The 26,466-nt window shown below is 43.4% G+C and overlaps 1 protein-coding gene across 1 annotated transcript in view; it reads left to right on the top strand.

Annotated features, from left to right (window-relative positions):
• Positions 1-26,466, top strand: part of TRPM8 (transient receptor potential cation channel subfamily M member 8) — a 2,182,726-nt gene that overhangs the window by 726,668 nt on the left and 1,429,592 nt on the right. The window contains 1 exon segment of the mRNA XM_033944097.1: positions 10,084-10,284. Within this exon segment, the coding sequence (XP_033799988.1) occupies positions 10,084-10,284 (201 nt within the window).

Raw genomic sequence — 26,466 nt, 5'->3', positions numbered from 1 at the left:
GTGAGGGAAATTTGGTCAAATGACAAACCTGCCTACCGTTAGAATTGTCAAAGAGCCTGATGATCTCTTTAAATACCTGTTTTCCCCTGAATTTGAGGTTTCATCGTACGACTTTATCGATGATGAAACAGCCTGCGTGTCTTGGTAGCACTCAAAAGACCACACTACTTTGCCCGGTAACACTAATGTTTTCATTGCCTGTTTTACAACAGCCTATGCCCGTTTAGAGTTGTACAAACTTCTAGACAGTCTACAAGAACGTTGTCTGTACCACGATACAGATTCTGTGATATTTGTGAGCCACGAGGGTGACTGGAACCCCCCTCTGGGTGATTAGTTAGGGGATCTCACCAGCGAGATACCTGAAGATGAACATATAACAGAGTATATATCAGCGGGTCCTAAAACATACGGTTACAAACAGGGTTTACCCCAGAAAAAGATAGGGGTGCAACAAATCGGTATTATAAGAAACAAAAAGAGACCAGTGTGATAAAAAAAAACACAGCAAATTGTGTATGACAAAAGAGTTAAGGAGGAGGATGGGTTCAGCACACTACCCTATGGATACTAGCACGGTGGATGCTTTCTCTTGTATATTAGCAGGACCGTCAGGCAAGAGCTTCTTTGTTAAAAAATTGTTAGAACACGCTGGCTGTGTATTGTCTGTCATACCTAACAATATTATTTGGCGTTATAGTTGTTGACAACCTTTGTATAAAGAAATGTTAAATAAATATCCTTTTATTACTTTTATAGACATTTTGCCTGATACTTTTAACGATGACCGAATGTTTCCAAACCATAAAGTAAACTTGGTTATTGTAGATGATCTAATGAATTCTGGTGAAATAAGAATGTCTTTACTAAGTAAAGACATCACAGAAACCTTAGCATCATACATATATATAGTTCAGAATGTTTTCTGCCAGGGTAAAACAAGCTGGACTATAACTTTAAATACCAAATATATGATTCTCTTTAAAAATCCTAGAGATAAATTACAGATAGCCATTCTAGCTAGACAGATGTACCCTGGAAAATCACAATTCTTTTTAGAGGCCTTCGAGGATGCCACCAGAAAGCCGTACGGTTATCCCTGTGTGGATTTAAATACCACAATGCCTGAGACTTACAGATTGAGAACGGATATTTTCCCGCCAGACTGGACAACGGTATATTGTGTAAAACCATAATCAGCCCGTAAAAGGCTGTGAATATATAACCAGACCCCTTCATATATGCTGGGACGTGTCTCAGGTAACATGTCTAGCCGTGTAAAGAGAAACCTGCCCCTTTTAAAACTTTTAGTCCAAACCTCGCCGCAGCACAGAAAAGCCATCCTGAATACAGCTTCTGATGATTTGGTAGCTGCTATAGCTGAAATCGTTCTCAACACCCTAAAAGGTAACATCCCGCTTTCACAAAACCAGATAAAGGTTTTAAAAGGGAAGCATCACGCTATAAAAAGACTGTGTGATAAAAGATTAACCCTTAAGAAAAAAAAGAAGCAGTTGCTGAAACAATCGAGCGGATTTATAGGGCCCTTGTTAAGTTTTGCTTTACCGTTGATAACGGGTCTTCTGACAATCCGCTGATGCATCACACTGAAAAAATGGACCTGGTCCCTAGTCAACAACTCGAGCGCTTGAGAAACCCCATAGATCAGGAAGAAAATATTAGAACCTCAACCATAGGTTAGATGAGGAAATGAAAAACATACTGCAGAGTCCTGGTATGTCTGACCATGAAAAAATTAAACGTTACTCAGAAGTGTTACAATGCTATCTCGTGTTGAACAGACAAAGGGATATGGAAAAAGAAAAGCTAAATGTGCATCTACAGGGACCGGTTGATGCTTCAACAACCCCCTAAAACGGTTCTGGTCCCAATACTGCTTCACACACTCTGTCGTTTCTGGTACAGATGCATCTGGGGACAGTCTCTTTAGAAAGAAAGGTTTGTCCCAAAGAAATTGTCCATTTATTATGAGTCCTACATCCTATGAGTCCTATATAGCATTATACATGGGTCAGTTTTCTCAGCAACATGACTGTAGAAAAGACCATATTTGGTAACAGGATACATTAGAAAGAGTAGCAAACATAAGGGGGGGGGGTTTAGTGGGAAGTTTCCATCTAAGGTCAAGCAATGTTTCTTATCTCTCTAAAGCACAAGATGTAAGACACAGAGCTCAGAACACAAAGAGAAAATGACCTTGTGATTTAGCAAACATACAAACTGTTTTCAGCAGATCAAGCAGGAATAGAAAACTTACAAGGAATATGTGCCCCTTCATGGTTGATGCTTCAAAAACCCCCTCTCCAGAAAATAGTATACCTCCCGACTCTGTGGTTCAAGAAATGTTAAACAGCATCAATACGTAGTATAGGAAAAATGCCAAAGTCCTGCTTAACAAACTGTCAAAAAACAAAAGTGTTGCATCCTGGGAGGGAAATGGTACATTTGTATACCAAAGGAAACCTATCAGTGGTTCTAACCTTCTCGACCTCGTTCGCAGTGTTACGCAGACCCATGCTCTTTCAGAGCAAAGAAGGCCCATAGGCTGGGTGGAGTTCATGCAAACCCTAACTGAATTAAATATGCCTTCCATGGTTGTGGGTAACTCAGTGTAACCAGACAGACATCGTGCCTGACCTGGTTCAGCTAAAGTTCCCACTAAGACACAGAGTAAAACCCGGAAGGGAATGTACAGGGGTTGTGCTAGTAAAAATAGGGATGATTTTCAGGTTAACCACCAGGGGGAGCTTGAAATCTCCCAGGATCTCCTGGAAGAACAGTTTCTAGGTCACCACAGGAGGAGCCCAAGAGCCCCAGGCAGGTCTGCTGACTCAGGTAGATTAGGGCGTGCCCCTAGAGTACATAAACCAGCAGCTGAGCACAAGCAGACAGGCAGGCTAGGGAGAAGGTTCAGACCTTTACTCCCTGAGAGTCTCCTCGGGCCAAGCAGGGACGATACAGCCTCACCCATGGAGGTACAGGAGGCTGGAGAATTGCTGGAAGAAGTTCTTTCTGATGATGATCTTCCAATGGAACTTGACCACCTGCCTGAGGAAGTAAATCCTACTGAGGAAGCCATGGAGGTTGGTTTTTCCACCAGCTGCAGATCCTAATTGGCAGAAACAGTGAGTGTGTTTTCAGCTCCCTGTGATTGAAAGTGACTGTGTGCTGATTCTGAACCTTTTAGGATTTTTGCTTTTCTTTTGTTTTGTTTTGAAGCTGAAAGTGTCAGATATTGGGAGAGGTTTGCTATTACCTGGGAGGGCAATTTTGTAGGCTATAAGATAGCTAATTGAAAGCAAACCTGGGACACTCTTCCTTGCCTGGCAGTTTAGTGTAGGGCTGCCAGAGGCTTCACTTTAGGAGCACTGTGGATAGTGAATCCAGTGCCTTGAACTTTATTTGGTACTACACAGTATAACCTGTTTGGGAGCAGGTTGCATTGAGCTCTGAGGTGAGCCTAACCTCAGGGAAAGAAAACAGTTGGAGCTTTATTCTTTGGAACTGATTGTTGCATTTGCTTTTGAATTTGAACTGTTTGTTGCTCTTTCTTTTGATTTTGGACTGCTGGAAGATTTATGGTTTACTTACCTGTTTGTTTGGATTCCTGATTTTCCTGATTTTTATGTTTGGGAAAGAATAAACCGGAAGCATTTTGCTTTATTACCTTTTGAGAGGATTGTGGTTTTTGTTTTTGTTTTTATTTTCCATTGGTGTCAGTCCAAGCCTGCAGGGTGACTCCAGTCCGGGTCACACGCTAGTGCTATTGTTTGTTGTAACCACTGAGGGGTGCTGTTAAGTCCCGAGTAGACCACAGTCCCGGTTACAGCAGCCAATAGAGATGTACTGTTACGCCTCAAGGAGAACCCAGCTATGAAGGTTCCTGAACTATATATGAAACCTGCCAAGACCAAAGAACTCCTTCCTCATAAAAGACGTAAATTATTGCCCAGTTACCGGTGACTGAATGTATAAAAATATATCTTCAATAAATAATGCTTTTTAAAAATGAAAATGAAAGACTGCAGACATTTTGATTTTAAGGTTTACTTTTTTTATTTAGAAACAGCATGACATTCATGGTAGGAAATACAACCCTGGGGAGTATGAAACGGGTTTTGAAAAGGTCTACAAAAGACTTGTTTTTTATTTTTTACAAATTTCAGTACCATTTCATCATTTTGCATTAAATCTTCAGAATACATTTCTAAGATATTTTTAAAAGGTTACCCTTTACAGCGATGATGTAAAAAACACACAGTGATAGCCACAGGCCTCAAACAGCGGGTGCTGTAACTGTCTGTGATGATATAATACAATCTTACAGTGTTTATTGAAAAAGTTCATAATGCTGTTAGGAAAGAATAAACTATCCGGTGGTTGTCCATAAGAATCAAAAAATTATCCTGTCCCGTCCCCGGTCACATAGAGGGCCAACCAGTGTTCAGCCGGTAGGTTGTGTGGGTGTGTGTTCACGACAATTTCCATGGGTTTCCTTGGTATTTCTAATCCTGTTAACCAGTCACTGGGCAATACATCTAAAAAAGATTTTGCAACACAGGAGTCCTTCTTTAAAATACGGAAAATCTGTACAGTGTTCATGTTCAAGAATTGTCAAAAAACATTCTTTCTATGATTAACTTCTATCACGTTGTCAAAAACCCCATACACAATCATGTTCACATTGTGAGGTAAAGCTCTGGCCACAGGTATTTCAGCCCACAGGTTACTGGTTTGATCAGTGAGTAGTGGTCAGTGCACTCCTAGTCCAGCGATAGGTCAAAGGCTAGCAGCATATAACCTTTGTAAAACTCCTGATGATCAGCCAGGAGAGTGTTGTCTTTCAGGTGTTTACCAGTCACTTGAATAAGTGAATATTCTCTCATACAATTTCCATTTTCAAAGTCAGGTTGTAGAGGTTTTCCGGGTACTTGTTCACCATCCACATACAGAGCTGCAAAATTAATATCGTAATGTTTAAAATTGAAAGGGTTTTTAGCATAATTACCACTGAAAGCGTCGTTATCCACAAAGCCCAACACGATGAGCTTTGGCAACTGCCCCAAAAAGAGATTTTCCTGAATAGTCACACGGGTGCCGGCCAGTATGCTAAACACCTTCAACCCCCACATCGCATACTTGCCGTTAGTTTTCAGTAGAGCTTCAGCATGTCCCAAGCACACTCCAGGGTCCACTTTAACTTACAAAGGGACCACTTACAAAGAGGGCTGCATTTAGGATAAGGAGTTTATAATTTTGGTCAGCATCACCGCTCATTAAACAGAAAGAGTTTTTGTTACGAGACAGTTTTATTTTAAGATCTACACCATTGATGAGTAGCTTTTCTTGAAAAAATAGATCGCTGTGTAAATGCCCCAACAGCTCCACCTTGTGGCTAGATGCTGTAAAGTGAGCCCTTTCGGTAAAACCCACATTACGTGCTCCTATATCTCTTACGTCATGATGTTCGACTGTATCCTTATAAAACAGGCTGCTTGTGAACTGTGATTTGAGGGCTCTTTCACCGTAATTGAGGATCAGCTCTATGAGGGCTCTTACTCTGTTACTCTTACTCTCTTACTCTGTTACTCTTAGCAGTTATTACTCTGACTAATCAGCTGATCTTCCAGGGTAACATCCTATTGGCTAAAAACATGCAACCAGGGCTACTTTGGTGGCTGTGTCAATGTCTGAACCATCTTCTTTCACAATTTTACAGGTCAGATGCAGGATTGTGTTGTTTAAATCAATGTAATATTCACCGTTCCCCGCAATGTAGAAGTCCAAAGGTGCTGTTTCCGATAAAGCTGATAATGGTGGTATTTCACATAAATGCTTTTTTCGATACTAGTTTGGGTTGGGGATAGCTCAAACAGACCTAGTTCTGATTTAACACATTCTTCAGAGCCGTGGTGTACAAAAGCCATGGTTTTTTTTAGAATACATCACGTTTCTTAGAACAGGCCCTTCTCTTCTTGGATCCGCTGGATAGCTTCTGTGATTTGTCACCTTGGGGTTTCTTTCTTTTAAAAGATTTTGGAGGTCCTTGCAGAATATCTTGAGGATGGGTCCTCTTTCTTTTAACAGCTCGTCTAACCACTGTCAGTCCTGACCCTGACTGCTCTGCGGAATGGTTTATTTTATTTAGAATGCTTGTTGCGACGTGGCCCATGACATCTTTAGCTATGTTTTTTGTGCCTCCTTTCACATGTGGTTTAATAATTTCAAAACCCCTTCTCAAAAGCAGTATTGTTTTTCTAAAGAGACTACGAAATAGGCCACCTACACCGGCACCGTACATGACAGGGGCCCCATGATATCCTGAAAGTCCGTAAAATAAGAACATAAGAACATAAGAAGTTGCCCCCGCTGAGTCAGACCAGAGGTCCATCTTGCTCAGCGGTCCTCTCCCGCGGCGGCCCATCAGGCCTAATGCCTGAACAGTGGTCCCTGATTAATTTTGTAACTTAGCTCTAATCCCATCCCTATCCCTCTACTCTTATCTGTACCCCTCAATCCCTTTGTCTTCCAAGTACCTATCCAAAGCTTCTTTGAACCCCTGTAGCATGCTCCTGTTTATCACATCCTCTGGTAGCGCGTTCCATGTATCCACTACCTTCTGTGTGAAAAAGAACTTCCTGGCATTTGTACTTATTGATCCCCTTAATTTGAAAAATCTGTCCCTGTCTATTTTTTCTATACCCTTCATGATCTTGAAGGTTTCTATCATGTCTCCTCTAAGTCTCCGCTTTTCCAGGGAGAAAAGCCCTAGCTTTTTCAGTCTGTCAGTATGAGAGGTCCTCCATGCCCTTTATTAGCTTAGTTGCTCTTCTCTGGACCCTCTCAAGTACCTCCATGTCCTTCGTGAGGTACGGAGACCAGAACTGAACACAGTACTCCAGGTGCGGGCGCACCATAGCACGATACAGTGGCAGGATGACTTCCTTTGTCCTGGTCGTGATACTCTTCTTAATGATACCCAACATTCTATTTGCTTTCCTTGAGGCCGTGGCACACTGCGCCGAAGCCTTCAATGTTGTGTCTACCATCACTCCCAGGTCTCTTTCAAGGTCGCTCACCCCTAGCGCTGATCCCCCCATTTTGTAAGTGAACATCGGGGTTTTTTTCCCTATATGCAGAACCTTGCATTTCCCTATGTTGAAACTCATTTGCCACTTTTTGGCCCATTTTTCCAGTGTTGTCAGATCTTTTTGGAGATCTTCGCAGTCCTCCATGTTATTGACCTTGCATAGTTTGGTGTCATCCGCAAATTTAATAACCTCACATTTTGTTCCTGCCTCCAGGTCGTTAATGAATATATTGAATAGGAGCGGTCCCAATTTTTGTATGCTTTGGGGTATCTGTAATCTTTAGACACCAACATTTTAAAACAACAGTCTTCCTGGGTCGCAGATGAAGCTTAAGGATCACTTTCCCGTAACGAAATGAGACGTTCCTGTTCTGATCAGTCTTTATTTCAAATGTGATGGTGTCAGCTCTGTTAACTTAGCTCTAAATAAAAAATAGGTCTTAAAACTCTGCCTTTTAACAGACGCTGTTAGGTGACAGGGTTTTTTTCAGATTGTTAAAGACTAAGGCATAGTCACTATGACAACAACAGGGGGCCGGATCATGTTCAGACAGGTTTAAAAACACCTCCCCCTCTCCCCCCTTGGCTTTATCAGGGACAAAATGGGTGTTACCCATGGAACCATTAACTTAGAATTCCTACTGAAAGTGTCTGTAAAATCAAGAAAGAAAAAAAATGCAGCTTTATAGTTTTAAGCTGTTTCTGCACTGCTCTTAAAAACTGGTATCTGTTTTAAAAACAGGAAAAAACAAAAACAGCTCGAAATGTCTTTTTTGTTGTGATCTGCATGTACATTGCTCTAACGATGAGATCTTAAAACCTGTTAAAATAAAGACACTTTTTTCTGGCCACATCATTTCTGGGGGCTTCAATTAAATCTGTTTCTGCTGTCATCAGAAAGTGCATTTCCGTCTCTTCAGAAAAGTGTATTTATGACGCTTCATTTACCCCATTTCTGCCTACGTCATCAGAATGTGCACTTCTGGTAGGGCAGGCACTCCCTATTTCCAATGATAACATCAGAAAGCATATTTCCAGGGTCAAATACCCCCCCCATTTCCAGTGATATCATCAGAAAGTGCATTTCTGGTGATGTGGCATGGGGGTGGGGCATGGGGGTGGGGCATGGGCGGAGCTACCACCTTTCATTCCTATGGGGGTGGGGCATGGGCAGAGAGTGGACAGGGCATGGGCAGAAGGGGGCATGGTATGGGTGGGGCATGGGCAGGGTTAAGGAAAAGTTGGTACGGAGTGGGTGGGACATGGGCAGGGCTAAGGGAAAAGTAGGCGTGGAGTAGGAGGGGCACTTCAAATGTGCGTGTCTGGCCTACAAGATCCTACATGGCATCCTTCCTGCCGTTATCCCTCTATCCTGGAACTCCCCAACCCCTACTTCCTCCAGATCCTCCCAAATTTTTAAACTATCCTTCCCTTCCATAAAAGGTATTTCCCATGTAGGCAAACTTGGTTCATCCCTCCCCTTTATAATCACTGAGATCTGGAATAACCTCACCTCCCCGCTCCGAACCTCAAGCTCCCTCCAACTCTTCCGCAAACACCTAAAAACCTGGCTATTCTCAAAACTGTAACACTTCCCCCCTCTTAGGCCTCTCATCTTCCCCCTTTACACCTAACTCTTTAATCTCTCCACTGTAGTTCCTCTCTCATCTTTCTTCCTGTAAACCGTGCCGAGCTCCGCATTCGTGGAGATGGTGCGGTATATAAACCCAAGGTTTAGTTTAGTTTAGTTTAGTTTGGGTAAAAGTGGGCGGAGAACGGGCGTGGTGTGGGCAGATAGTGGGCAGGGCTTAACACAGAAGTAAACACTGATTGTCGATCCTTGTCTTTGAGAGCTGTCAATCATTTTGATATGAGGTATACCCATTATACTACTCAGATGACTGGATTCACCTGGACATGTCCTCTTTTTAGAGGACTGTCAGGGTATCTGGATGGCTTTCTAAACTGTCTGGGGTATGGCTCCTCGACCTACCTCCCCTGCTGAAATTTAATTTTTGGGCTGGCCGGAAGCATCAGCAAGGTGAGCCTGCTGCTGTCAGCCTGACCCAGAAGACACCTCTCTGCAGCATCCCACCTAAGTGGGAACAGGAAGTCGCTGCAGAGAGAAGGCTTCTGGGGCAGGCCTAGAGCGTGTATAGGTATGTGTGAAGCACAAATGGAATAAATAAATAAAAACAGCAGCAGGCTCACCTTGCTAATGCTGCCGGCCATCCCAAAGATGAAATTTCAGTGGAGGTAGGTAGGTGTTGGACAGGGGAGAACCATACCCAACTCTGGGGTGGGCTGGGGCTATTGAGAGAGAGAGAGAGCCCATGCCACTGGGTCCTGTTGGAGGGGGGTTGGAAAAAGAAAGAAAGAAAGAGAATCACTTAAAGGGTACAAAAATGGGAAGGGGGACTAAGGAATGGATGAAAGTGGGTGGCAGTGCAGGTGCAAGTGATAGGAGGCAGAGTCGGGATGGAGTGAGGGCATGGTCATGTGTCCTCTTTTTTGATTTCACAAATATAGTAACCCTACTCCCACCATGTTAAGTATTCCTCTTCTTTGTGCTTGTATTGCCCTATCTAGTAACCCCCTTCTGTGTGTCCCCATTCCCCTGCCTGTGAGCAGTCTGTGGGGCCTTCCCTCTGCTGATGACTGCCACAGGCAGCCTGCTTTCAGTGCTGCAAATACCTGGCCAGGATGGAAGGCAAGTTTAAAGAACCCCGGTATGGGGGAGAGAGAGGGAGTGATTGAGTGGCAGATGCTGAACCAGGAGAAATACCGAATTAGGTGTGGGGGAGAGGGTTGAAGAAAGGAAAGGAGCCAATGCTGGAGAAAAATATGCTTTAGTGCTTGAGCTGGAGAAGAGGGACAAATGTGTCGCACACCAGATGTGTGACTTAGCATGTCTACTCTGAATGTGGTAACAAATAAGCTATAGAATCTTTAGTTTCTTGTTCTCTTTGTAGGCCATCAATGTTGCCATCAAAAGTAAAATTCCCTGTGTAGTGGTAGAGGGATCAGGACAGACAGCTGATGTTATTGCAAGTCTTGTGGAGGCTGAAGGTTCTTCAGTGGCCTCTTCCACTATTAAAGAGAAGTTGGTGAAGTACTTACCACGTACAGTGTCTCGAATGACAGAAGAAGAGACAGAAAGCTGGATACGATGGGTATGTTGCATAATCTTGCATTTATGCTGTATTATTTATTTATTTAAAAAAATGTATCAAAGGTAACAAAGCATTACAAAGATATACAAAATAAAACAGATAAAAAAACAAACATCTTAAATTACATCTTAAAAAGCCACATCTTTTATTGAAAAGCTTCTAGAACTAAAGTAGTTTTAAGAATTTTTTTAACTTCTGAATATCAGATAGCACCCTTAGTAGTCAAGTTAGTCATATGGGTATAGTTTGCCATAAGGCTATAGTTACTACTGTGGGCTACTGTTTTGTTTTGCTGATATATAAAAAGTAGAAAAATCTAATCGTGAAAAAAACATACAGCACTAAGAATCAGATATATCTATCTGTGAAAGAGAAGAAAAGTGAGATTTTTAAAAAGCAGTAAATTGCTCATGTTTAGCTGGTGAGGCTGCTAGTAGAGAATGACACTGGGACCCATTCCTGTGGCATACCATGGAGAATCATGGAGATTGTTTTGTTTTTTTTTTTGTTTTTTGTTTTTTCCTAACAGGCAGGAATGGAAACAAGGTCTTTTACTGCCCCATGGGAGCAGTAAAGGGTCTTGCTTCCCCTGCTAAAAAAATAAATTGCACCTGGGTTGGTTCTCAGCAAGTCCAGAAGCCCCTCTTCCCCCCCCCCATGCAAGCTGGCACATTTAAACGTTCCTCCTCAACTCACCTCTCGGCCCACGCCTATTTTACCTTCAGTAAAGGCTAAAGTAAAGGCTAAAGGCAAAATAGGCACGGCCAAGAGGAGAGTTGAGGAGGAAGATTTAGGTGTGCCAACTCACATGGGGGCTGCTGAACTGAGGGAGGTTTCTGCTGCTATGGCCTGGTCTGGGGGCTGAGTAGAAAGGAAATAGGGGCCGGAACTGGACCTGGCCTGGTGACTTAGTAGAAGGGAGATGGGGGCTGGAGAGAAGAGATAAAGAAGGTGTTGGCCCTACAAGAGTAGAAAGAATGGAAAGAAGTGCTGGACCCATGTGGGTAGGGCTGAGGCTGGAAGGAACAAGGACTGGACCTGCAGGATTCTAGACCCATGTGGGGGGAAGCTGGAGCTGGAGGAAAGGGAGAGAGTTGCTGGATCCATGTTGATGGATGACTAGAGCTGGAGGAAAGGAAGAGAGATGTTGGACCTGCAGGGAGGAGAGAGAAAGGAAGGGAAAGCGAAGATGCTGAACCAAGGGGATGAAGGAAGATGAAGTGAAATACTGAACACAGCAAAGGGAGGGAGGAAAGAGAGAGTGAAAGACACATTGGTGTAAGGGAATATGAGAGGGAGAAGCTGGACATGGAGATATACACAAAAAAGGGGAGATGGTGAGCATATAGGGAAAAACACTGCATGGGGGTGGTACATGGACACAAGGGCAATGTTATAAATGGGAGGGTTTACAGACACAGAGGGAAGATGAGTAAACATTGGGGAGAATAAGAATGCAGAAGGGAGATGCTGGACTTAGGTGGGGGCATAGGGACACAAAGGAGTGATGCTGAAGACAAGGGAAGGGGATGATAATATAGAATTATGATGATGAAAGCAGGGAGATAGACACAGGGGAAATACTAGAAAGAGGGAGTATAGAAGACAGAAAAGGGAAATGCTGAACATGGGGAAAAATACAGTACACACAGAGATGAAAGATGGATGTGAGCTTGGAGAAAGAAGACATTATTTGATAAATAAAATGACCAGACAGGAGAGATCACGTGATGCAGTGAGAAGAGTAGATGAGTTTTGCTGCAGTTCCAAGGGCTCTGCATCACATTGATAACTTTGCCTGAATATACTTTGAGTTAGTGGCTTTTCCTGGCAACACAGAGTTTTACCTTATGGGCAGATATCTGGATAAATCTAATGATATGATGACTGGTAAAACTAGAGAATGATGCGGGGGGAAAAAATTGTCCCTGTCCCCAAAAGCTCGGTCCCGTGTCCGCTCTGACCCCGCAAGCTCGGTCCTCATCCTCGCCAACCATCTGATCCCATCCACATAAGCCTCGAATAGTTATAATTTTATACTGAACTTATTTTATTAAAGTATAAAAAGAAGCATTTTGTACAATTGTCATTTTATAAATCACAAATACAGAGCAAGGATCAACAAACCCCCGCCTTCCCTCTCTTCCCCCTCACAAATATCCAAGTTTATTATTAATTTGATATACCACCTTATTTATTTCAAGATGGTTGTACAATAAAAATTGGGGTAATACAAATAATACATTATAAAAACCCATTAACAAACGGACCAAAAACAAGACACGACGGGACAAAAAGGTACAAATGGAAAAGAGGGGAGAACTACAATAATGCTTAAAGAAAAGAAAAGATAAAAGGATAAAAGGGCAGGGTTTTTTAAAATAAATCTTTATTATTTTAAAACACTTTCAATAAGTGGAAATAACATAGATTATACATTTAACACTTTAGACATCACTTATGATTTTATAAGATTCATACAGATCATTACCCTCCCCCACCCATCTTAATCTTTATCATTAAAGTAATTATAAAATTTTATCATATGTTCCAAGATATATTATACATATTTTAAACATAAGTTATACATATGATTAACCAGACTTATTTATCAAACCTCAAATTAAAACAACCTCATCCTTCCCTCCTATTATCATCTATATAAATAATTAAAAGACCTTATAATCCTCCCCCACTCCCTCCCTCCATGTGCATTTTCCGTAACAATAAAATCATAACTATAATAATTCTACAAAAGATGACAATGGGCCCCAGATTAATTTAAAGTTTTTTGTATTCCCTAACAAATCAGCATTTATTTTCTCATATTTATAAATTAGACATAAACTTGCCCACCAGAATGTAAAGTTGAGACGATCCCAGTTTTTCCAGTTTCATGTAATCATTTGTATAGTTGTACTCATCATAATTAATAAGAGACGTCTTTTATATTTATCTAGGGGATCCTTGATATGTAAAATGGTACCACAAATTACTAACGGAATTTGGTTAGCGGAATCTCAGATTCTAAAATATTATTAATTTGTCCCCAAATTGATTTCCAGAAAATCAGTATCTTAGATGACAGTGCCAGCATCTATTAGATCTAGAGTTATCTAACTTATTCAATCTAATTGGGGTCTAAAAAGAACGATGTAGCAAAAAGAACCAAGTTTGTTTCATAGATGCTGATGCTGTACATCTCATCCTCCAAGACCAAATACGTGGCCATCGAGATGCAGAAATACTTAATCTCAATGCTCCAAATGTCTCTTAGAGCGTTTTTGGGTTTCTTATTCATAAGTTCAGATATTAATTTATACCATTTGGCAGCTTGATGTCCTAGCATGTCTGCCTGAAAACATAGGAGTTGCAGGCTATAAAAATTTTTCAAATTACGCCATTCGGGAAACCTTTTCTGAATAGCCTGCTTCAGTTGCAACCATTTATAAAATTGAAACTTTGAGATACCAAAAGATTGTTGCAACCGTGAAAAATCAAGCAGCTTTCCATGTGAAATAACATCCTCTATTATTCTTATGCCTACTTGTATCCAATCTTTCCAGGCAATTTTAGACACACCTGTTTGTATCTTGGAGTTCAGCCATAGGGATTGACACAGAGATTGTTCTATAGGAATTTCAGTTAACTTATTAATATTTTTCAGGGTCTTCCAAGTATCCAAAATAATGTTATTATCTTTAGCATAACTGGGTAGCTTAATGTCCAATATATGAGACAAACGGATTGGGGACATAATTTTCCATTCCAAAATTAACCAATCTGGATAATGTTCCATGAGGTCAGGCAGGATCCAATACATACCCTGATGCAGATTATAGGCCTGATGATACATATAGAAATTTGGAAAATTTATCCCTACCTCCACAATTGGTTTTTGTAGAGGAACTAAAGTGATTCTAGGAGTTTTGCCCATCTAAACAAAATTGATATGAATACTATTCAATTTCTTATAAAAAGATCCTTGAAAGTAAATTGGTAACATTCCCATTTGGTAACAAACCCCAGGCAAAATCATCATTTTAACTGTTTGGATTCTCGCCCACCAAGACAAATGTAACAGATTCCATTGCTCACACCTTTAACAATAAAGATTTTTTATTCACTTTCATTGTCTTTTCTAGTGTTTTATATATCCATATTTCTAAATATTTTATACCATCTTCTTTCCAAAGAAAAGGGTACCAATCAAACAATCCTTTTTGACAATGTACATTAAGTGGAGGAATTTCTGATTTACTCCAATTAATTTTATATCCTGAAAATTTCCCAAATTTTTTTTAATCAAATCCAGTAAATGTGGAATAGTAGATTCAGGATTCCTCAAATGAAGCAAAGTATCATCCGCATATGCTGAAACTTTGTATTCCCGACTAGCATAAGGAATACCTTGAATCTCATCTGCTTGTTGAATAGCCAAGAGTAAGGGTTCCAATACAATATCAAACAGCAGAGGAGATAAGGGATAGCCTTGTCGAACTCCCCTCTTTAAACCAAAACCACCTGAAAGGGTTATGACAAGTAGGTCCAATGCAAATGGACTAAAAAAAGTTTAAAAATCCTTAATAGGACATTCAAACTTAGAAAGCGTCTTTAAAAAGAAATGTCTTAAGAGATGATTTGAATTTCGAGGTTTGTTATCTCTCTTAATGTCATTCGGTGCTGAGTTCCAGAGGGTTGGGGCAACCACAGAAAAGATAGCATTTCTTCTAATATTTATATAGTTCAGGGATGGGATTGCTAATAGATTTTGATCAGAAGATCGAAGATGTGATGAGGTATATGGTATCAAAAGTTTATTGATAAATTCTGGATGGCCAGTGTTTGTTTTAAAAGTCAGTAATAGTGTTTTATAAATAACTCGGTGATGGATAGGGAGCCAATGGGCTTTTATCAAGAGAGGAGTTACATGGTCAAACTTTTTGGCCTTATAAAATAACTTTTACAGCAGTGTTCTGAACTATATGTAGACATCTTAACTCTTTTTTGGTAATTCCGTGGTATAAAGCATTACCATAGTCCAGACAAGAAATAACCAATGAGTGAATTAAAGTATTTAAAGCAGAATTTTCAAGAAGTTTAGCTAAAGAGTGAATCATTCATAGACGGTAGAAGCACTTTCGTAAAACTGTGCTTATATAAGAACATAAGAAGATAAGAAGTTGCCTCCGCTGAGTCAGACCAGAGGTCCATCACGCAGGTCCATGACCTGTTTAGGTGGTGGTCCCTGACTTTTCCTATAACCTAACTCTACTTCTATCTGTACCCCTCAGGTCGTGGAAGGTGAGATTATCATCAAATGTTATACTAAAAGCTTAATAATATGAACTGTCTGTATTGGTAGAGATTTGAGTTTGATAGGAGAGAGAAGAGGACAACCTTTCTTAATCAGAAAGACCATTGATTTTTAGTTTTGTTGACATTGAGTGTTAACTTGTTGGAATTTAACCAGTCATGTATTTTGTCAGCTGGGTTATCCAGATTAATGGGATGGATTAACTGGATATCATCAGCATAGGCGTAAACGGTAAAATCAATTGATTGCAGTGGCATACCAAAGGTGGGTTGGGGGGCGCACAGTGTGACACACTTATCCCTTGCTCTAACCAGAAGAGGGATTAGGTGTGTTGAGTTCTGGCCTGTCGGCGTGGCCTCCTCAGGTTGGAGGAAGGCTTTTCAGGTTATAACAGACCTAGGCGTCTGCCTAGTCTGCCAGGCCACACTGAGAGTAGCTTGTAAAGAGAAGACCACACAGGTAAGTCTTGTTACAAAAGAATGTTCTTGTACTTTATTGAACCCGGGGATCTGAATACCATCAGCCACCCGCATGTCATGGCAAAAATATAAAATACAAAATAGCTTGCAGTTGTCAAAATGGCTTGCTACAAATGCCACATACAGTTCAATACCCTGGACTTTTCAGTCTAAATACAGTCTTCTTCACCAGGGGTAAAGGTAAATGAAAAATATCAGGAAAATAAACTTTCAAACTTTGCAAACACAGCCAGAGTAATTACAGTTCCCAAACCTAGCAATTAATTTCTCAAACGTTTCAGCTTACCTAGCTGAGACACGGATAGGTTTTGCAGAACAGGCTTCACAGCTCGTGACTATCAGCTGGGCTTCCTAGCCGACAGAACATAGCATGACATTAAGTAAGCTGTGAACTTTACTTAGGTTTTCACAAGGAGCTTTCACACCCCTACAGATAAAGTTCCTTGAACAAACAATGCCCTCCGAGCAGTCACACAGTGTAACGGAGAGATTTTTCCTGCTCTCTCCCTAATCACTGGCAGCTGGGCTTGGGTTACGGGAGCCAGCACAAGCACAGCCTTGCTTCCTTCCCCTTAGCAACTAACCTCCATGTCAGTGGGGAAATAGCCAGCTTCCAGCAGTGGTTCAGAGACTTCCATAGCCTCTGCCTGCTCAGCAGCCTCTGGGGTGGAGCTGAGGTAGTCCTTGGTCATCTCCATGTCCTCACTGCTGCGGGCTGGAGGAGAGAGACTTTTCCCCTCATCTGCCTCCAAGCCTTGCTGCTTCTGCCGCTGCCTGAGCTCGTTAGCTCTAGCCCCGTCCCGGCTCTCCCTGCTCTTCCTACTGTGATCCCAAGCTCTGTTCTTATGTGAGTTCAAGCCCCACCCCTCTCTCCTAGGAGCAGCTGCGTTAGGCAGGAAATCCCTAGGGAAATAATTCAGGTTTCTCCTAGGCTGGTAATGAGCATACCTTCCAGCACTGAGACTCCACTTCTCAATAAGAGTCCTATCAGGCTTTCTAGAGTGCCTGTCCTGAGATGGTGCTCTCTGCTGGATGTACCTATGTTCCTGGTCTCTCCTGCCCTACCTCACTGTCTGAGGGGTAGTCAGCCAAAACCAAACCTTTACTTTTAACCTGGTCAGCCCTTCTGACCAGGGACCGTGTTTTGCTTTTATCCCTTACAGGGACAAAGCTGGCCACAGGTTTGTCACAACAGCTGGTCACCCACCGGGGAATATGCTGCCGCCGGGGAAAGGCTGCCACTACCACCATCGGGAACAGGCCGGCGCCGAGTTCTCCATCCCTGTTTTTCTTCCCCGTGGTGACAACAACTCTCGCCATCCGACGTCAATTCTCATGTCGGAGAGGAAGTTCTGGGCCAGCCAATCGCTGCCTGGCTGGCCTGGAATGTACTCTATGATGTTAGAATTGAAAGAAGGGGGCAGGGTGAAAGAAAGAAAGAAATGGGGCACGGAGAGTGAGAGAAAGACAGACATAGAGAAAGAAAGGGGGAATGGAGAGAGAAAGAAAAAAGGGGCAGCATGAAATGAAAGAAAGAAATGGAGCACAAGAGAGAGAAAGACAGACATACAGAAAGAAAGAAAGGGGGCATGGAGAGAGAAAAAAAGAAGGGGCAGGGTGAAACAAATAAAGAAAGAAATGGGGCACGGAGAGAGAGAGAAAAACAGACATACAGATAGAAAGGGGCATGGAGAGAGAAAGAAAGAAGGGGCAGGGTGAAAGAAAGAAAGAAATGGGGCAAGGAGAGAGAAAGACAGACAGAGAAAAAAGGGGGCATGGAGAGAGAAAGAAAGAATGGGGCAGGGTGAAACAAAGAAAGAAAGAAATGGGGCACGGAGAGAGAGAGAAAAAGACATACAGAAAGAAAGGGGGCATGGAGAGAGAAAGAAAGAAGGGGCAGGGTGAAAGAAAGAAAGAAATGGGGCAAGGAGAGAGAGAGAAAGACAGACATAGAGAAAAAAAGGGGACATGGAGAGAGAAAGAAAGAAGGGAGCAGGGTGAGTGAAACAAAGAAATAAGAATTGGGGCATGGAGAGAGAGAGAGAGAAACACAGACATAGAGAAAGAAAGGGGGCATGGAGAGACAAAGAAATACAGACATAGAGAAAGAAAGGGAGCATGGAGAGAAAAAGAAAGAAGGGGCAGGGTGAAACAAAGAAAGAAATGGAGAAAGAAAGAAGAGGGCAGGGTGAAAGAAAGAAATGGGGCATGGAGAGAAAAGAAAGAAGGGGCAGGGTGAAAGAAAGAAAGGGGGCATGGAGAGAGAAAGAAAGAAGGGGGTAGGATGAAATGAAAGAAAGAAATGGGGCACAGAGAGAGAAAGACCGACATACATAGAGAAAGAAAGGGGGCATGGAGAGAGAAAGAAAGAAGGGGCAGGGTGAAACAACGAAAGAAAGAAATGGGGCACGGACAGAGAGAGAGAGAAAGAAAGAAGGGGGCAGGGTGAAAGAAAGAAAGGGAGCTTGGAGAGAGAGGCAGACAGAGAAAGAAAGGGGACATGGATAAAGAAAGAAAGAAGGGGGCAAGGTGAAAGAAAGAAAGAAATGATGCATGGAGAGAGAAAGAAAAAAGGGGACAGGTTGAGTGAAACAAAAAAAGAAATAAGAATTTGGGCATGGAGAGAGAGAGAGATTGAAAGAGAGATATAGAGAAAGAAAGGGGGTATGGAGAGAAAGAAAGAAAGAAAGAAGGGGGCAGGGTGAAACAAAGAAAGAAAGAAGTGGGGTATTATGAGCCTGCCGGTGCCGGGTTTTGCAAATGGCCACCGACCAGGGCTCAACAAACACCGAACTCAACGTGCCTTCAAAGGAAGTTGAAGGTCCTTCTGGTTCTTAAGAGTAAAATAAAGCAAAAGGTCAGGAACACTAAAGTTTTTCAATAAACTTGAGTCCAACTTTATTTTCCCGAGTAGCACCTGCTACAGTTTAGTCTTTGAATTCAAACAAACAGAAAATCCGGGCTTACCAAAAAACAGCCCACACCTTTCTTGCAGGTAAGTGTCTACAGTTCTGTTGCAGCTCTTTCTTACAGTCCCCACCATTCAAAAAAGGGAAAGATAAGAGCTACAAAAACGGCCCAGCCTTTATACTGGCTCTTCACTATATCTCTTCAGTTCTCTTAGCACTTGCTGATTAGGCCTGGTTTTTGACAGGCCTTCCCCAGCCAACTTAACAAGCTGGTGGGGGAGGGGAGTAGTCGAATCCACTATACTTTTTTAACTTGCCAAAAATTGGCCCACAATCCCACCCAAGGATCTTGCGTGGATTCTCCCGCTACTACCCCTTTCACCCGGTCAGCCACAAAGAGACATCCAAACAGAGAAAAAGGCAAAAGTCAAAATGTTCAAGAAAAAAACACATTTTCTTCACTGTCCCAGGCAATAAGGCACACCGGCAGCCGTGAACCTAGCACTGCTCACGCTGCCTGCACTCGCCTGGTGCTTCCAGACAGCCCCAAAAGAAAACCAGATTCAAAAGCAAAGAAAACAGCAAAGAAATCCAACTTAGCTTTGATCCATGTAGCTTTCCTCTGGTTCCAGTGAAGTATCCATAAGTTCTATGGTGTCTTGGCTGACTGGCTGGTTTGCCTCAGGGACAGTGGTAACATCTGCCATCTCAATGTCCTGATTCTGAGATGATTCAGGAGCCCAGTCCCTCGAGCCTCCTTCCTGGGCTGACCCAGGGCAGACTGAATTGTTTCTCCTCAGTTCAGCCTCTAAAGCCCTGAGCTGGACACGCCCTAACCTGTAAGGGGGAGGGCCAACCTGTTGCTTCTGCTGAGCTTTCTAATTAGCCTTAATTGGGCTCAGCAGTTGTGCCTTAGCTGAGCTGTGAGCCTGCCTCTTAGGCTGTTCTTTTTTGTAAGGCACCTCCTGCTGCTACAGGCTGTTCTCACAATATTCCTCCCCTCCCCAGGGTTCTGGATCATGCTGGTTCAATTTGAACTCAGAACCTCCTTGTTTGTCTGAGTCGAACCTGTTACACTGATCAGCCCTTTTAAGGGTAAGGCCTGGGTTTTGAGGAGATTTATCTGGCACAAGCTTAGCCTTAAGACTGGGGTTGTGACAGTATGGAGAGAGAAAGGCAGACAGAGAAAGAAAGGGGACATGAAGAGAGAAAGAACGAAGGGGACAGGGTGAGTGAAACAAACAAAGAAATAAGAATTAGGGCACGGAGAGAGAGAGAGAGAGAAAGACAGACATAGAGAAAGAAAGGGGGCAAGGAGAGAGAAAGAAAGAAGGGGGCAGGTTGAAAGAAAGAAAGACAGACAGAGAAAGAAAGACAGATAGAGAAAGAAAGACAGACAGAGAAAGAAAGGGGCATGGAGAGAGAAAGAAAGAAGGGGGCAGGGTGAAACAAAGAAAGAAAGAAATGGGGCACAGAGAGAGAAAGATAGAGAGAGAAAGGGGGCATGGAGAGAGAAAGAAAGAAGGGGCAGGGTAAAAGAAAGAAAGAAAGAAATGGGGCACGGAGAGAGAAAGACAGACATAGAGAAAGAAAGGGGGCATGGAGAGAGAAAGAAGGGGCAGGGTGAAAGAAAAATAAAGAAATGGGGCACGGACAAAGACAGACAGAGAAAGAAAGGGGGCATGGAGAGAGAAAGAAAGAAGGGGCAGGGTGAAAGAAAGAAATGGGGCAGAGAGAGAGAAAGATAGACATAGAGAAAAAAAGTGGGCATGGAGAGAGAAAGAAAAAAGGGGGCAGGATGAAACAAACAAAGAAAGAAATGGGCACAGAGAGAAAGAAAGACAGATATATAGAAAGAAAGGGGGCATGGAGAGAGAAAGAAAGAATGGGGCAGGGTGAAACAAAGAAAAAAAGAAACGGGGCACGGAGAGAGAGAGAGAAAGACAGACCGAGAAAGAAAGGGGGCATGGAGAGAGAAAGAAAGAAGGGGGCAGGGTAAAAGAAAGAAAGAAGAAAGAAATAGGGCACGAGAGAGAGAGAGAGAGAGAGAGAGAGACAGACAGAGAAAGAAAGGTGGCATAGAGAGAGAAAGAAAGAATGGGGCAGGGTGAAAGAAAGAAAGAAATGGGACAGAGAGAGAGAGAAAGACAGACATACAGAAGGAAAGGGGGCATGGAGAGAGAAAGAAAGAAGGGGATAGGAAGAAACAAAGAAAAAGTTGGGTGAGGGAATGAGGTCTGGAGGAGAGGAAGTATACAGGAGGCTGAAAGAAGGGAAGAAATATTGGATGCACAGTCAGAAGAATAAAGTGCAACCAGAGACTGATGAAATTACCAAGCAAAGGTAGAAAAAATGATTTTATTTTCAATTTAGTGATCAAAATGTGTCCACTTTGAGAATTTATATATGCTGTCTATATTTTGCACTATGGCCCCCTTTTACTAAACTGCAATAGCAGTTTTTAGCGCAGGGAGCCTATGAGCGTCGAGAGCAACATGTGGCATTCAGCATAGCTCCCTGCGCTAAAAACCGCTATTGCAGTTAATAAAAAGGGAGGGTGTGTATTTGTCTATTTTTGTATAGTTGTTACTGAGGTGACATTGCATAAATTCATCTGCTTTGACCTCTTTGAAAACCCGCAGAATATAAATAATTAACATTTTCTCTGCGTACAGTGTGCCACAACCCACGGCAGGAGAGATTGGGCATCTCTCCTGCCATGGGTCACGGCAGTTCGGGTAGAGGGGTGATCACATTGCAGTATGGGAGATGAGGCATCTCTCCTGCCGCGATGGTTACGGTGGGGGGGGGGGTAGGTTGCTGGGCCGCTGAACTGATCGCGCCAGCCACGATCAGCTCAGCGGCCCCTTTTCGGCACTTATACCTTTTTTGACTTGGTCTAAGTCAAAACGTATAAGTGCCGACTAGGCAACCTGCCTAAAGTTTTTGTTATACCTGCTGCACGCCTAGGTCTAGGTCGGCCCACCTCCCGCCCACACCTGCCCTTTCCCCTCCTCTAAAAACACCTCTTTTCTCTCTGTGCGTTTAGAGGCAGGGGAAAGGCTTAAGCTGGTTTTAGATATGTCTAAAACCAGGTTTGATTATGGTTACTTGGACGATCAGGCTTTTTGATCATCCAAGTAGCCATTTAGGTCACTTTTTAGACCTTTTTTCTTTAGATTATGAGCCCCTTAGGCTTCTTTTGGGCAGGCATGTAGGAGGCAGGAAAGCAGAGAGGAGAACAGGAGAGTGGAAGAAGGAGCAAGAGAAGGCAAGAGAGAGCAAGGGGCATCAGCGAGAGGTAGCTCAACACACCCCATCATACACCGGAGCTCCTCCTTAAAAGGGGAGGGGCCAATAGAGCTCAGTTAAACAGGCTTGGGCAGGCAAGCAGAAGGAGAGAAAAGCAGAGAGGAGAACAGGAGAGGGGAAGAAGGAGCAAGAGAAGGCAAGAGAGAGCAAGGGGCATCAGCGAGAGGTAGCTCAACACACCCCATCATACACCGGAGCTCCTCCTTAAAAGGGGAGGGGCCAATAGAGCTCAGTTAAACAGGCTTGGGCAGGCAAGCAGAGAGGAGAACAGGAGAGGGGAAGAAGGAGCAAGAGAAGGCATACACCGGAGCTTCTACTTAAAAGGGGAGGGGCCAATGTAGCTCAGCCATTCAGCATGCGTCAAAGGGAAGCATTAAAGGTGCTCACCTTAGCGAGAGCACCTTAAGAAAGGCCTTAAGAAGGGATGAGCAAAGAAGAAACACTAAGGAAGGATACCTACACAGGCAAGTACCACATGGGCAACAGGACAGACAAGCAGTAGATAAACAAACATAATAGTAGCAGAGGGCAATCACAGCAGACACAAAGGACACACACAAGCAACAGGGGTAGCAGGATTAAAATCAAAAAAGGACTTCACAGTAACACCGAGGATGCTACACAGATTTCTACACAAGAAGAAGCCACATCAAACGATAGACCGGCAAGCGGACAGCAATGGATGCAGCAGACAGAAGCAGGATGTTGAGCTACTGAGGAACTGGAGGGCCTGATGAAACAAGACAGACTTCTGGCGTGCAGAATACTGGAACTAGAAGCACTTCGAACAGTGGAACAGAATGGAACGGCAGAAAATTTCATGACAGAGGGAACCATTGAGGAAAAAGTCAGAGTTAGAGAAGTTCATTGAACAGGCATACAGGGAGGCCATGGAAAATCACCAACAACAGTGGAGCTGCCAAGATACACCTACTGTGAGCGAGGACCAAGATACACCTACAGTGAGTGAGGACCACCTGGAAGACAACCACAAGGAAGACGAGTCCGGTGCAAGCCAACGCCAGGATGAGGGAAGATGGAAGTGCACAGAGGACACCGACTTATGGCTGGAGAGATGGTCATACACCAGGGACATGGTCCTGTGGCTAGAGAGGCAAGAGAAGATAGAGAGGACAGCAATCGTTGTGGGGAACTCCATCATCAGACAAGTCGACAGCCACATAGTGGGAGGAAGACAGGATCGGCTGGTGACCTGCCTACTGGGAGCCAAGGTAGAAGATATAGTTAGCCGCATTGACAGGATCATCGACAGCATGGAAGAGGAAGATACAGCGGTGGTGATCCATATGGGGACAAACAACGTGAGCAACAGGAACTACAGCAGGGAAGAACTGAAGGACCAGTTCTGGATGCTAGAAGGGAAGCTGAAGACTAGGGTTGCATTCTTGGAGATCATGCCAGTACCCAGGGCAGATGAGAAGAGACAGACGGAGCTGCAAGCAGTCAATGCATGGATGAGGCGCTGGTGTGTGGAAGAAGGATTCCACTTTGTGCGCAGCTGGACGACGTTCTGGGGGAAGAGCAAGCTATTCAGGAAGGATTGACTCCACCTCAGTGGAGATGGAACAAGGCTACTTGCAAGCAACATCAAGAGAGTAATTGAGAAGTTTTTAAACTAGGAAGAAGGGGAAAGCCGACAGTGGACCAAGAGTTGAAGGTTCAGGAACCGGTATACCCAGAGGATACCATGCAGGAAGATAGTGGGGAAGACTCGCCGGATCATAGGCAAGACAGAAATCCTGATGGATCGAAAGGGACACAAGAGGGAAAGAAATGTAATGAAAGGTCACTTGGACACACAAAGTCAGAGGCGTGAAGAAAGTATAAGAGTTTTATTTACAGCATGCTGGACTCTTGTGTAATGAGCAGCCTGCTTACAAGAGTGTCAGAAACAGGAAATTCATGGACTTATATGCCCTTTTCACTAAGCATATGCAAACGAATATATGCAAAATCCAGAACTTCTCATTTGTTATTTCTATAAACTTTTCTACAATTATTATTGGTCCTAAACCAGCACTTGCGATAAGTTCAGGGGTATGACTTATAGCCCTATAGGAAGCTAGTTCATTTATTTGTTTATCTAAGCTTTGTAGTTCTAACTGTTATATGTTTAGGAAGGCAGGGTACATCATGGCTCAAACTTTTATCTATTTAGCTTACAATGTGGTAAGGCAGGGACATACATTTTAGGCAGATGATGTCAGCAGATTGTACACTGTTTCCAGCTATGTAGGCCAGAGCAGCATTTCAAACAGTTCACCATTTCATGACCCTACATTCCCCCCTTTCAGGCTGGCATACCTAAGGAGCCAAGCCTGACAAAATAAAGTTAGGGGTCAGGAAAGTCGGGGTCCCCAGTGGGTACGGGATGATACTGGGAGAGGGCAAGAGCCAATGCAGCAGTGGAACGGTTGACATCAGAGTCCACAGTTTGGTGAAGAAACTTTATGGCCAGTGGGACCAAACAAGGTAGACAACATAGAACCAGGGAGGACAAAGCAGTTATCAGCAGAATTGTTTTCAGGGTCATACCGGCCGGTAACCAGGAACCCAGGGAGCTAGAGAACCAGTTCGTATTGAGGCCACACCAGGTTTGAACAGGAACATGAGCCAGCTTGGTGATGTGGTCTACAACTTCCTCAATCACTTTACCATCATCATCAAGTTCAAGGCAACAGTTGGAGAAGTTGAATTTACCACAGACACCACCGTCAGCAGCTAGTAAATAGTCCAAAGCTAGACGATTCTGATAAATAGCAGTGCACATTTTAGCATTCGCTCTGCCAATGGTACTCAAAGCTTGGGCAGTCTCATTAGTTATCAGTTCGAGTACAGCTTGTAGAAGAATAATGTGGTTCAGCATGTAGATTGGGGTCCGATAGCCCCAGGTGCCATCCTCGGCCCATGTGGCAGGTCCGTAAACAGCAATGATCCATTCAGGAGGCCAGTTGTTACCCCATTTTCCAATCTGGAGGGAGTCAAACCGCTTCTGGCGACCCCTGGCATTGAAGATAGGGGCACCCAGGCTTTCGCCATCGGCCAGCGGTAACAGGAAGAAGCTGGGGTGGTCATGCCAAGTACACAAGTTCCAGTCCAATTTGCTGGCAACCAGGAATATGAAATAAGCTGCAGAGCCAGTATCGACCATCAGGGGCCGGCCAGTAATCATAGGAGATACCATTGAGCAGATTTTGGAGGGGGTTACCTGGCAAAGTGGAGGTGAGGTTGGCAGGCCAGGAAGTCCAGATAGCTGTTGTGGCATTGAAGGACCAAGAGCGAGGTACATTTGAGGTGTCCGACTTGAACATTGAAGGGACCATCAATCCGCTGCAGGCAGTGAGAGGCAATAATGGAGGTCCGCAAAGTCAATCGAGGAGGCCGAGGAGTGGAAGCAAAAGTAAGGTTCTGTGTAGATAGGCTTAACATGTCCAACTGCTTTGCCTTCCATGGCCATTGCTCACCCATATTAGTTCCACCACAAACAAAACAATTGCTAATATTAAGGGTTTGTCCAATAGCCTCAGCAAACTATATAAACAGGTTTTGAGTAACTGCTGGAATTTCAATGTCTACTTTCATGTTTTCATAAAACTGAGGAAATACAATGGAGTGATGTACTGGTGCTCGGAGTTGGGTCACTAAGTGGATGTATAGGTCTGCACCTGGGTCAGACCCTTTGCCTGAAATTCTAAACCCAATATGCCCTTTCACATAATCTAATCACTGATTCCACTTTTGGGGTTTTATGATAGTGAAGGAAACTGGGTTGCAGGCCCCCCTACTGGGCAGGTAGGGCTAGGCATAGGATCCAAGCGTAGAGTAGCGGAAGCTGGGGGCGGCTGGCTTTGCGTGGGTTAGGGGGTAAGTAACCCACTTAATCTGGTGTTCATATTGACAGGCAAAGGCACCATACTTTCTCTGCCCATACAGTGGAGGGATTATGAAAGGGCACATTTATTTATCACATGTGGAGTAGTATCTCTGCCAACTGAGGGACCCACAAGAAACAGAATACTTAGAGTCCTCCAGACCTGCAGCCCTATCAGCAACCCCACATGCATCAAAATACAGTTATTGGCTTCCTGGGATCTACTATGGGAGTTTGGTTAACAAGCGGACCATCAGCCCCATTAATGCAGAC

Source organism: Geotrypetes seraphini, chromosome 5 (assembly GCF_902459505.1).
Source record: "Geotrypetes seraphini chromosome 5, aGeoSer1.1, whole genome shotgun sequence".
Classification (NCBI taxonomy): domain Eukaryota; kingdom Metazoa; phylum Chordata; class Amphibia; order Gymnophiona; family Dermophiidae; genus Geotrypetes; species Geotrypetes seraphini.
Note: the sequence above shows the minus strand (reverse complement) of the source record. Positions and strands in the feature narration are given on the sequence as shown.